The sequence below is a fragment of the Rousettus aegyptiacus genome, unplaced genomic scaffold, assembly GCF_014176215.1.
Source record: "Rousettus aegyptiacus isolate mRouAeg1 unplaced genomic scaffold, mRouAeg1.p scaffold_m13_p_12, whole genome shotgun sequence".
Classification (NCBI taxonomy): domain Eukaryota; kingdom Metazoa; phylum Chordata; class Mammalia; order Chiroptera; family Pteropodidae; genus Rousettus; species Rousettus aegyptiacus.
The window spans coordinates 66,588,318-66,602,118 of record NW_023416287.1 but is presented as its reverse complement, the minus strand read 5'-3'; the positions used below and the strand labels follow the sequence as shown (position 1 = coordinate 66,602,118).

Genomic DNA, 13,801 nt, shown 5'->3' with positions numbered 1-13,801 from the left:
ATATTTTTCTAACTGCAGGCCATGACTCATATAAGGATCATAAATTCAGATTTGATGAACTGCAACCAGTTCTTGCTAACAAGGACATACTGTTTCATGAAATGTTTACATTTTTTGCATTGTGCATATATAATGTATAGTGTATTTATTAACATGGTTCATGGTGAAAAAAAGTGACCACGAGGTATTCAGCCAGAGTCCTATCTATTCCTTCTTCTGCAAACCTGTGTCATAGCCTGTAAGTTAAACAGAACCTAGGAATCTAAATTGGATCTCTCATGAGTCATTTAGTGAGACAGCAATACCACAATTTGTTGTCCCTGTGAGCAAAAAACCAAAAAAGGGATAAAGACAGATCATTGTTTTGACATCCTTAATTTAAGGCAATTATCCTTTTGTTCCTTCCAAAATACATTTTCCATAAGTTAAAAATCTACTACTTAAAATATATTTTGAAAAGTTATGATTTTGTGTCTATTTTAACATTTTCTCAGGTTCATAAAATGGCAAAGCTGGATAAGTTCTCCAAGATGATCTGGAGTCCAAACCTCTCCTTTTATAAGAAGGCAAAGAGATCCACTACAAACAAAATGAGCTAGCTGGTTTAGACCACAGTGCAGTTCAGTATGGTTTCCACTTTAAGCTATGTGTCTAAAAACTGATTATTTTCAGAAATACACAATGTCATTTAAATAATGTATTGATTCTAGTGAATGTGAAATGCATAAGACTCAAGGTCCACTGGGTTAAATTGGAGTAATTTCAGATTTTTTTTTTTGCCTTTTCATTGAAAAATATTATGCTAGTAAAGTTGACCAGGTTTTGTATGAGAAAAATTTTCATACCAGAAGAACAAAGCCTATTACAGAAAGTGAAATTACATATTCGGTGGTTAAGTACCAAAGTAGCACATACTAATTACAAGTTATTTTTCGTTGGTTTTTAGAATTTGAATTACTTCTTTGAAAATAACAGAAATTAAAAAAAAATAAGTCTTGTATAAGTTTTATAGGTGCATTATTAACTGACTTATTTGCTTAAAATAGTTTATAATGAACCCATAATAGTATCACCAAAGGCTCTGAAGTCTGATTAAATTCATACCAGTCACTTTTTTAATTTAGCGGTAACAGTCAAAGCATATCTATATTTGAAGTTAAATAGAAGACTACTTTTTTCAAAGGGAACTTACCCTAAAGGAAATTTCTAGGTTTTCTCCTCCCCAAATATCCATTCCAGCATCGTATGTTCCAATTTCCTGAAAGTAATCTCTGTCTATTGAAAAAAGACCTCCTGCCATTGTAGGTGTTCTGAAAGTCAATCATAATACTATACAGTTAATTATAACAATTCAAAGACTGCAATTAGTTTTTGTTCTAAAAAGCAGCTTTAAAACTGTTTCTACCTATGGAATAAATGCTTACTCTCATACTCCTTAAAAACTTTCACAGACCCCTAGAGACTTTGTTTTTTGGTATGTTATTTGGTCTTTAGACATGACCTGCACTCTAGTCATGTTGTCACAGCTTCTGCATGGACTTCATTCCCTACCCAGTCCCAAGGGCTCTTCATATTTTTAGTACTTTACCTGGTCCTTGGGCCCTGAGTTTCCCTGAAACTCCTTACACTGAAGACATTTCTTGTAATCCTCTCCATCTGAGTGTGTACCTACACTCCATAGTTCCTAACAACCATAAACAACCATAAATGCAGTTGACTATATTAACCAACTAGACTCATGTTAGCAACTCTAACAGGCGAGGTTATGAAGGGCAGCAAACACTGCAAAAATATAAGATTAAATAGTATGAAAACAATGGGGCCTTTCCCTATACCTAATAGGAACATTTAAATACAAAATAAATTCAAGTATAGAACAAAAATATGCTCTTTCTAGGAAGATCATCATCCTCACCAAGTATGGTATACCCTCTGCTAAAGAGAAGCCCAGTTTATTTAAACATGGCCCAGGTATGCAGAGCAGGTAGGAATAGGTGGACTTAAGCAGAGAAATAATAATGAAGGGGGCTTAAATAAATGCATACCAGTCAAACGTTTGATTTCCTTTAAGGATGAGTATGGAGAAAAAACAGACTCTGAGTAGGAGAAAATAAATTCTAAGGAAGAAGACACTATGGAGATCATATTTTAGGATGAACTGGCCACCTCTGTAACCCTAATATACTCATTCTGTGCACATTTGCTTTTCCAGCAGATACAGTTTTGTTTCCACAAAAAAAGTTAGGACTTATTTGATTTTAGAAAAGTGAAAGAAAGAAAATCTAATATCTTAGGGTCAAAAGAAATAGGCCAATAGCCAGAGTTATCATTCAGTACAGAGTTTTCTTGACCTGGGTTTTGGGATATCTATAAATTTCCTAGAATTATATGATTTGCACTGCACCTTCCCCACCTTGGAGAATACACATAGCTTTTATCAGATTTTTCAAAGTCCGTCATTTACAAAATGTTTAGGAATCCCTGGTTTGCACGGTGATTTGAACAGTCAGCAAAAGAGTGGGAAAAGTCCTTTTACTAGGAAAACACTCGGGTTTGCTAGGGGTACAGAGATTAGGATTAGAGAAACTTGTCTTCGACTTTGCCAGAACTGGACTTGAATTTAAGTGAAGGGAGATCTGGGATGGGGAAAACCCAAAAGACCTGGTATTAACGGAACTCTCAGTTACTGTAGAAGCAGCAGGCTGAAGCAAACGGAACAAATCCTAGGATGGCTCAGAAAGTTCAAGGTCTCAATTTAAAGGTTCTGAATAGCAAGATTTTTACCCCTTTCTGAAGAAAAATCTATATGTGACTAAATGAAAAAAGAAAAAAACTAACAGAAATCCCTTTTTTATATTTTTGTCAATTCTAGTTGTTTGTTTTTTTAAAAAAATATATTTAAAGCAAGCTTTTTAAAACCTTACTTGTCAGTAGCTATCATCCAGACAGTAAAAGTCTAAATTTAAAATCTTACATCCTGGGGCAGGGACCCAGTTTTAGGTAATATTTTCACATACTAACACAATTAATGGACAGGTTGATTCAAGTTAAATGTTATTATCCTTAACAAGTGAATTAAAGCACAAATCTGATGGATTTACAAAACGTTGTTCATATAGGAATGAAGGAACATGCACGTCACCGTTTCTCACATACACTAGGTTTATATAAATCAAAAATTCTAATTTTATTAATTGATGAGGAAAAATAATATATTTGTGAAAGATGGTTCTTAATTACATATGTGATACACAAATACTTCATGTCTCTCAAAATATACTTATAATCCTTATAACATGATTCCCAAAGCTTCATAATCTCCTGCCAATAACACTCTAGGGGAAATGTTTGACAAATGAATTACCTAACGGGAAGAGTCCGATCACCTTTCCTTCTGTCCATTTCTCTTTGGGGAACAGGATACCAGCGAAAATTGAGCTTCCAGTTGAATCCACCATAGGTCATATCAGAACCTGCCATGTACTCAAAAGTATCATCACTGATCACATCAATGATAGGGCATACCACTGTTTTCCTAAAATCATAAAAGCAAATTTATTTTTCAATTACAGCTATCATTCAAAATGTGCATCATGAAAGTCTACAACCATGGGCACCTCTGGCTCCCAATGCTCTTCCTGTATTATCTAAAATTATAGTGCTTTTCAATATACAATTAAGCATTTCAGGATGTAACATGTTATCTCCCCACCCCCTTCCACTTCTTGCTGTGCTACAGTTCCAGTAAGGATGTAGATGGAGATGAGATGACCTGCCTGCCCTAGTGTTAACCTTAGAGAGTAGAGACAGGTAAAGGGTTTTATCCTACTTTCCTTGAGTTCATTGTCCATCTGTTCTCCTTGTTTATTGAGCAGAGTATATGTGTGTGTGTGTGTGTGTGTATACATCTTAACAACATACCTCCTAATCTAGCTTCATTAACAAGACAGTTTGCAAACATTCCTTCCAGACTTTAGAAGAAGGTCTTCATATTTAAGAGTGCTTTTCGTGGGTATGTTAAAGGAACTTCAGAAGAAATTATATTTGTATTTATTTAAAAACACAGAATTTTGCAACTTAACATAGAGTTTAGGACACATGCATTGAAAACAAACTTACAGACTCCAGAAAATTACCTGTCTTGTTTGATCCTGGCTAAGAGAGGTTCCAGCCATCCCACTGTACACTCACAGTGAGCATCTAAGAAGGTGATCACTTGGCCTTTAGATACAGCAGCTCCTTTCAATCTAGCTCTGATCAATCCAGAACGTTGTTCCATTCGAATTACATGAACTGGTACTTTCAATTTTTTCACGTAACTCTCTAGAGGTCTTTTCAAAAAGTCTGAAAAATTAACAACAAAAATAACAAAAAAATACTGTGACCTGGCATCATTCAGATGTAAAGAAATTTTGATATGCAATAGTCATTCAACACATTTACTGATCACTTTCCGTGGGGCTCCCTCACAAACCCATTTCACTACAGGAAGCCTTTTCATTTCCTTAGAGAAAGTACAAGGGCTGCCTCTACCTTATCAGGAGGAGCCTTTAAGTTCAGGCTAAATCAAAGATAGGCAAGTTACTATATTTCTTTAAGCAACTCTTTTTTGTCAGGTCGAATTCTTTTACTAATCATGTTTAAGGATCAGAGACAGAAAGAATGTTGTTCAAGAGCATTCAATCTAGACTACAACAGAGAAAAGGAATAGAATATGTAATAGCTGTCAGAGTTCAGAAAATTGTGGGATTTCTGCAAAGGTAGAACTAATTGTCTTATTATTACAGTCTTTGACTATGTAGTTCTTTAATCAGAAGGTAGGAAGTGAGGTCAAGCTCAGAAGACCAAATAGAGATCCTTAACAGACAAGCAGGCCTAAGTAAAAAATGGTTTTCATAGGAAAGGGCAATTGAAGAGGAAAAGGGGGAAAGGGAGAGGGAAAGGGAAAGGAAATGGTTGTATGAAATCAGTAATTATCCTGAAGCCATGCAGATACAGGTTATGCCCACAAGTCCAGGATGTCTTGCCTCTTAAGTATATAATTGACTTTAAAAAGCAGAAAAAGCTCTGTTTTCTCAAAACAGAAAGAATTTTTAAAATTAGATTATTTCATAGTATTTATGCCAGAGAAGCTATTGATAGGTGTATGGCCAAATGTCTTTCCAACTAGTCCCCATACAATAGGTATGAGGATAATCTCTCTAGGGAAGGGAAAACCTGAGATGGAAAATACCGTAACTCCTATGACTAGCTTTGCCCCGTAAGGCTCTAATAATGGGATGGTCACATGGAAAGCCAGATTTATGTACTGAGGGGCTGAGCTCTTTAAGTACTAAGTGAGGATCCAAAGGACTTCCTATATAGTGGAGAGGAAAAGACAAATAGAAGTTAAATGGTTCTTGTCTGTTTAACTGGTAAGACCAGAATGACTAGATACTGAAATAATCAGGAATATGAAAATTGTGAAAGAGAAGGCCTTTGTGTCTCACTGTAACAGAATACCCATCACTTCTATTGCTGCTAATATGTTTCCTAATATATTTGGGCTAAAATGAGTATCTAAAAAATACCTGGAATACAACTCCTACCTGATCACCACTGTGGTTTTTATGAACCAAATCTTAGGGTCAGAAAGATATAATTTGATTCTGAGTAAAAAGGAAGTGCCAATTTGAGAGAAAAGCAACATTCTGAGGTAGTAGCTACCACTTTGAGTCTGTTTAGCACAATGGCAGGCCCTTTAGAAGTTTAATCTGATTTAATCTCAAAATTACACAAAGTTATTACACATATTTTAGACGTGAATATCTAAGGCTCACTGATCAAGGTGACACAGCTCATTAAGGGGTTGAATTCAAGATTCAAACTCAGGTCTGCATGACTTGAAAGCCCATCTTGTCATCCATATAAAAGTCTAGAAGGGAACTACAGAGAACAATTTAGGACTGTGAATTCACCTGATTTGACACACATATAAATTATTTTATGTCCAGGGTTTGAGAGAATGTCATGTGGCAGAGTGTGAGATATATTCTAGTACCTTAGACTAGCCAAGGTTGGGTGTGTCATAAACAATATATCTCTCAGTAAGTTTTCCTCAAAATATTAAGAAAGCTTAAAGTCCTTAAGAATCAAAGCAATCTAATTCCTAAATCTCACATCTTTGAAAGTTATAATACTTTGTCCTGTCTATAAAGAAAGTGAAAAATACATGACTCTTTGGTCTGATAGCTCCAAAACATTACTATTATTCCACAAGTTTTCTTAATATCTTAGTTTGACATCTGTGGCTTTCATGCAATAAGGCTAAGAAATAGGCGTCTTCCTAATAGTTGATACAGAATTATGGTCTCGGGGCTAACTGGGGTATTAGTAACTTTCTATTGATGCCTCATTTTACAAAAATGAATCAAGTAGTGATGATGGTGACTATGATTGGAAGCTACTATGTGATCTAAAATTAAGAGAACCTTATTTATTAGAATATCTTTATAGCTATTAATACATGGATCTCTAGGCATCTCTCCATTGCAGAGTGTGAGGTTGTCAGAGAGTGTGTGCGTCAAGGAAAATTTTACTCCTCACAGCAACATCTAAGAAGTCTTAGCCGGAACTCTAAAGTCTAATAAACCTGACTCCTAATCCCTACTAAATAAGAACCTCCATTTCCTTTTGTGTATAAGAAAAATAAGTCATCTCAGATTAGGAACATTCTATCAGTTCTAAATCTTAAGATAACAAAATCATCATCTCAGAAGGTTACTTCTGACATGAATTAGGGATTCATCCAGACTCTTGTCGTCACTGGAGACCCTATAACCATAAACTTAGGACAAATGTGATGTGCATACCAGTTAAGGGGTCAAGCTCTCAGTTTATGCTAAGCCTTATTTTCCTTATCAATAAAATAGGGATAGTTATAGCACCTACTTCATACTTTTTTAATGGAGCTACTGATAATTCAGCAGGTTAACTGTGAAATCAAGTTTCCTGAGGTCATGAGCAGACTATGCATGCTACACAATCTAATTAGGAAGCTTGTACAGACAAGAAGTAAAAGCAAAGGTTAACTGGTAGATTATTCTTTCATTCATTCAAAATAAATTCTGGACTGTTTACTAAGTAAAAGGTGCTATGAACACTGAGGAGATAATTGTTAGCAAATAGCCCTCACAGAATATAAAGTCTAACAGGTTGGGCTACAGGGAGGGGGAAAGAGACACCCATTAAACAGGCAAATAGTAAAATCTTTGGTGAGAAGAGGATAGAGTGTTCTGAGATCTGTCAGAGGGACATGATCTGGTCTTAGGAGGTCAAGGAAGGCCTCTCTGAACATAAGTTGATTCTGAGTGAACATCTGATCTGAACTATGGGGATGGAGTGGGCAGGGAACAGTTCAAGGTATGACTGGAGATACAGGGAGAAGCCAGGTCATGCAGGCCTTACAGAAAGGTTTTAGTCAGAGAAGTGACATGATCAGATTTACATATTTAAAAGTTCACTTTGCATAAAGCATAGGATGGTGTGAAAGTGTATGTGGAGAGACCAGTTAGTTTATTTCATCAGTTCAGGTGATAAATAAATGATGGTACCTTAGATGTGTTCCCACTTCAATAAGAGAGCCAGAGAAAATGGCATTAGGTAATTCTGAATCTGGATAGCAAGACTACAATTATAACCACAAAAACAAAATGCCTGGTGACCTAGGCTCCTGAGGCTTTCTAGGAAGGAAGATAAAGGAGAAGCAGACCCCTGGTGAGGGCTCTGGGGTAACACTCAGGGACCCTGCTTAGCCAAGAGCCCCAGGTGGAACTGTAAAGCAGATGTCTGCCACATGTTTCCCCTTCAGATTTATACAGTTTAGTGTGATTAAGAAGGGCCCTCCTTGGGAAGGAAAAAGATAACTGGTATACATGACTTTCTCTGTCACTTTAGAGTTGTGGGTACATGTGTCTTTCTGATTAGGCCACATTCTACAAAAATGTATTTCACACAGCCATCTCAGACATTCAGCAGAAAAGAGAAAGCAAAGGAGGAAGTGGAAAAACAGTTCATTTTATCTGAAGAAAAATCTTCCTCCTTGAGGAATATTTAATTTAGCAAATATCAACAAACAAGTAAACCAAACACAAGTCACTTACAGTATGGATGTTTGTATAGATCTCTGCTTAAATTAACTTCAGTTAATTTTCTTAAAGAATTAACTCCTACCAAATAATTATGTACATGAGGTTTATACTTCTTTGTTCAACAGTAATTATTTAAGTGTGGTATTCTTATTTTATAACTCTCATTAATTTTTGACATTTAAGGCATTATATATTATACTATTATTTAAATATTTTGTGTAATTACAAACTGTTTCCTTAATCAGATTAAGGAGGTAAGCTATAAGGTGCCTGAGAAGGTAGGTCTATAACTTATTTGTACCTCTACAATCTGGCAAAGTAAATAAGATTTAAATGGTTGTTCATATCTTAATTATCGGGAATAATTTGCATATTAAGAGATTAAATTTAATCATGGTTAAATGTACATGTTTAGTGTGGGCACAAGAATGAGAAGTTGTAATATTTGACTAAACCGTCTTAGCAGATGCAACGAGACATTAGGCAAGAAAGTTGAAGATATTAGCAAAAGAGGCTGAAATGATGGGTCATAAAGTTTAAGGCCAATCAAGGGATAAAGAACCATTTTCTGTAATTCCCTCTAAATTTTGAATATTGGGGAAACACATGACACCAACGATCCTACATAGATGTGCTGTGGGGGGGGGGGGAAACCTGGGAAATGCTGTGTATCTGAGTTTAACAGGTTTAATTATGGGACTAAGTAGAGCCTTTTGTATATTACTTAGTGGTGTGAAATCTCCAAAAATTCAGAATAAATAATACTGGGCCAAAGTACTTTTAATTAATATACCTCTCCAAAAGAGTACTTAATGAAACAGGTTGAGAGATTCTTATTGGGCAAGAATCACTATAGAGATTTATTATGAGATCAGAGTCATATACCACTTTTTCATAAGTTCCTTCTTCGTCCTTTTAGGCACCTACCTATATACCATTCCTGAACTTAGAAATGGAGTAAAATGGGAAAACCTAAAAAGAATCTGGAGAAGTAAAAAGGGCTTGCCCAGCTGAGGCTTCATTCTGCTGCCAAAGATACTTCCCACTATACAAGGAACTAAGTTTCTCCATTCATGGCTCTATGTAAGATCGAATCTCTTTCCTTTGACTCAGGGATACAGCTTCCTATAGAGAAAATCCTAATAAAATTATGTGCTTTTTCCCCACTGTTCTCCATAAACGTTTACATTATGTAATATTTCTTTAAAAGAAGATTAAGATGTGACACAAATTAAATGCTAATTAAAATATCTTAAATTTCATGGTGTGTAATTTTTTTCATATGTGAATAAGTTCAAATGCCACAAATATTTTTAAAATAAATTAAAAGTTTGTATAAAATTACTGTTAGTTTTTTTTTAACATTAATGACAAAAGGTGTGCATATTATTGGCATTAAAATTTAAAATTTACCTCTTTCACTGGCATCATCTACTAGAACAATTTCTTCTAGCAAGTGTCTTGGTGAGCGATTAATGACACTATGGACAGTTCGCAGAAGTGTGCTCCAAGCCTCGTTGTGGAAAACAATCACCACACTTGTTGTAGGAAGATTATCTGGATACACCTTTGTTTTACACCTAGAGACAAAACAAATGTCTTTAGAAAAAGTGACTGGTAAGATAGCGTAATGAATGACTCCAGCCTAAAAGGATAATAGAACAATAAAAACAGTTTGCTCTAGTGGTAGAACTCTTGGTTACTTTTTATTCATTTTAAGTTTTGGTTAACGCTGCATGTTTAATAAATAGTACCTACTGAAAGTTATATGTTTAGATTAAAATAATTTCAAAGATTTCAGTTATATTTTTTAAATTAGGCACCTCTTCTTGATGAATGTTTTCTGTTGATTCATTTTAACGAGAATGAACTAAGGCTATATCAACAATTCCAAACTGAATTTCCCTCAAGAATCCAATTGGACAAAAAAATCAGAACCACTGAAATCTACACAATTTTATAAGCTAAACAAAAATATAACTTTCACAAAGGAGGAGAACCAGTAGTTACTGGATATCTCATGTGTACTAGGCACTTAGGCTTCCTAATAATTCTGTGAGGTACTTGGGGCCACATTTCACAGATGGAAGCTGACAGACACAGCCAGGGAATGGCAGCGCTTGACTAAGGACTCCACAGTCCATGCTCCACTGACCAAGCTTTTGATGCCACCGCCTCCACACTGAAATATCAATATGCATCTTGTTTAGTAAAGACAATGTCTAGAAATGCAATCATCTGAAAGACCAAACAGACCCAAAAATAATATGGACACAAATCAACGTATTAACTGTATGTTTCTACCACTTTGTTAGGCATATGGTCTCTTCTTTCAATATTGTTAGCTAGATGGAACTACTAGAAACTATAAGAGAACAGTAACAACATTAAGTAACCAGATATCAAGGGATGTTCTTGAACATAAGCACTCCTAAGGAGTGCATTTATAATTCCTTCTTAGGTATCCCCAAATCGTAAATGTTGCTCCAGCCTTCTCTTTCCATGTTTTTTTCCTGCTCTCTAGCAAGCTCCACAAACCTTGTGGTCTCTCTCCACTCTCATCTGTTATTACCTGTCAATAGAAGTGTAGAAGGGAAGAAGGAAGAATGAGAAAAAATATTAACAAATCCCCTCTTCAGAAGCTGCCACAACAATCCTACTTACTGAAAGCACTACCCTGAGGCTGCTGGTTGGCAGTTGGAAGAAAAGGAAAATGGAAGGGGAAAAAGGTGACAAGGTCAAGGAATTGAAAGAAGGAGAAATGGGAAAAAGAGTTCATTATAGGGGCCCCATCAGGACTGGTCCCGCCTTTCTCCAAGGAGAAAAGGGGAAACAAATAGCTTCCACTGTTATCTTCATTAAATCCCATTTTGAGCCCTCCCATCCTCTTTGCCAGTCCCAAGACACTCTTTTCACATGTGGTCTCCAACTCCTATTACCAGTAACCTCACTATGCACTGACCCAAAAGACCTATGGCTTCATTTCCATGTCACAGTTAACTCTCCTCTCCCCCTACATTTACTCAAAGATCCACTAGAGGCTACCACACAGCTTGCCACTCTGTCTATACCTCCTTGCCTCTAAATCTGGGCTACAGAGGTGAGGCCCATGAGACTAATTGCATAGGCTATGGGATAATGTGTCCTTAGCATTCCAAGTACTTCTAAAAACAGTTTCCCATCAAAACTCTGTTCTGTCATAAATGGTGGCTAGATTATATATATTATAACCATTACTACTACGCTTCAAATACATCATAGGTGAGCAAGCTAAGACACTCATGTTTTTATGGGAAGATGTCTCCTGAATGCCTGACTCATGGACTACCTGAACATGACTTTGAAGTGAAGAATGACCTGGGTACAGGTAAAGAAGGTTAAGAAAAAGTTTCTAAGATTATTTAACTTAATCGTATTAAATCACATAGTATCTCTTTTCCCAAATTAATCCCTTTTATTATTATAGAATTGGGAAGCAGGAAATAGTCAAGGTGATTACAGAGCTGCCAGCTTACCAGAACAGCTAAAAGAACAAAATTAAGTGAGACAGAGAAGATGATTAGGCAAAGTACATAGTGTATAAAGAGTATTGTTAGCCATGTGAATGTTAGTCAGGATGTGGACAGGAAGAAAACAGAAAAATCTGAGATGCCAGTTTCTGCAGAAGAGAAATGATAAGCCAGATTTATTTCCTGGATAATATATTAAAGAATTAAATTCTGAAATTGTATGATAAGGAAGTAAGACTATAAGAACGCTAGAAATAAGGAAGACTAAAATGGAAATCATTTGCAATAGGATGGAAGAACCAAAAAGCAAAGTAAATATTGGGATTCTAATAAAAAAGAAAATTTCCTAAATCAAGCAGTTAAATTTAATCATTCAGAGGATACAACAAATTCACAAACATTTTCTTAAAGCAAAATAGAAAATAGAGAAAATATGGAAAAATCATCATGACCGATCTCAGAACAGATAAACATATATACATTTGGGAAAGCCACAAAGCACTTGAGAAAAATCAAAGAACCTTCCAGCAGTCTAGCTAAGCTTTTCCCATGGAGGGACTGCCTGTTTTTGTGGAGGTGAGAGTAGGCGGTCCCTCTGAGGGTGGGAGATACAGAGCTGAGGACGAGCAGGAAGGCCACAGGCAGTGTTATGAAGCAGCTTTCTTCCACCCTCAGCTCCAACTGAGTCTTTCATCCTCAGGAATGCAAATCAACCAGTGTGAGGTTATACTACTTTTTTAAAAAGTTACATACAGATTTGTCATTAGGGAAAGAGGGAAGAGTCTTTTTACTGAAATATACACACAGAAGAGCTGACAAATCCTAAGTATGTATAGATGTATGATTTTCCACAAAGTGAATGAATGCATCAAGGAGTCAACACTCACATGAAGAAATAGACCGTTACCACACCCAGAGGCTTCCTGTGTGCCCACCGGGATTGGACGAGAGTTCCAGCTGTCCTGCATCTTTGCCAGCACATGATACTGTAATTTTTATTTTAGCCATTTAAATAGGCATAAAGTAGTGTCTCATGGTTTTAATTGGCATTTCCCCAATGGCTAATGTCTTTTCATGTGCTCATTTGCCATCTATTTGGCATCTTAGATGAAGTGTCAAGTTTTTAAACATTTTATTATATTCATTTTTTTAATTGGTTGTTTGTTTTGAGAGTTCTTTATATATTCTAGATATATGTCCTTTATTGAAAGTATGGTTTGCAGATATTTTCTCCCAGTCTGTAGCTTTTCATTTCTTTCTCTTAATAGTGTTTTTAGGAGGGTGAAAGTTTTAAAATTTGATGTTCAATTTATCATTTTAAAAAAATTAAATCATGCTTTTGGTGTCATGTCTAAATACTCTCTGCATAATGTAGCCAGGCCCTGAATATTTTCCCTAAGAGTTATAAATTTTTAGGTTTTACATTTAGATCTATGATCCAGTTTGAGTTAATTTTCATATAACGCATGAGATTTAGGTTTAATGCTTTTGCATATGGATGTCTAATCGTTCCAACACCATTTGTTGAAAAAGATAATCTTTATTGAATGGCTTCTGTACCCTTGGCAAAAACCAAATAGCCATATTTGTGTGGATCTATTTCTGAACTTTCTATTCTGTTCCACCAATTTATTTATGTTTCTTTGCCAATACCCCACTGTCTTGTATAGTAAGGCTTTAAATTCGGTAATGTATTTCCTCCAACTGTATTCTTTTTCAAAATTATTTTAGTTATCCTATTTCCTTTATCTTTCCATTTAAATTTTAAATCCCCTGCTGGGATTTTGAATGGAATTGCATTAAATCTGTACATCTACTGTGGGAGAACTGACATCATTTATGTTGAGTGTTCCAACATAGCTAGAAAACTGAGGCTTTATAGTTTCCTTTCTCTGCTACACGCTTCCTGTGATTGTGTCTGTGTTCTTGGCCAAGCAGAGAAGACAGAAAAAGAAAAACAATGGGGCTCCTACATGCTCTGCAGACCAGAGATCCTCTGGTCAGAGAGAAGCCTCCTCCCTCAGAGTTTTAATAGCTTACCTGGCTCCTGCTCTCTTGGCTGTGCAGCCTTAGCAACATTGCCTGAGACTGAAATAATAGAGACAGGTGTGGGGCAGGGGGGCGAAATGAGGGGAAAAGAAGAAAAAAATAGAGGGTTTTCTC

The 13,801-nt window shown here is 35.9% G+C and overlaps 1 protein-coding gene across 1 annotated transcript in view; it reads right to left on the bottom strand.

Moving 5' to 3' along the window:
- GALNT1 (polypeptide N-acetylgalactosaminyltransferase 1) overlaps positions 1–13,801 on the bottom strand; it is a 62,300-nt gene that overhangs the window by 20,549 nt on the left and 27,950 nt on the right. The window contains exons 4-7 of the mRNA XM_036229964.1: positions 9,543–9,709; positions 4,137–4,344; positions 3,365–3,535; positions 1,193–1,310 (exon numbers count right to left, since the gene is read on the bottom strand). Coding sequence (XP_036085857.1) covers positions 1,193–1,310; positions 3,365–3,535; positions 4,137–4,344; positions 9,543–9,709 — 664 coding nt within the window. The remainder of the gene's footprint in view (positions 1–1,192; positions 1,311–3,364; positions 3,536–4,136; positions 4,345–9,542; positions 9,710–13,801) is intronic.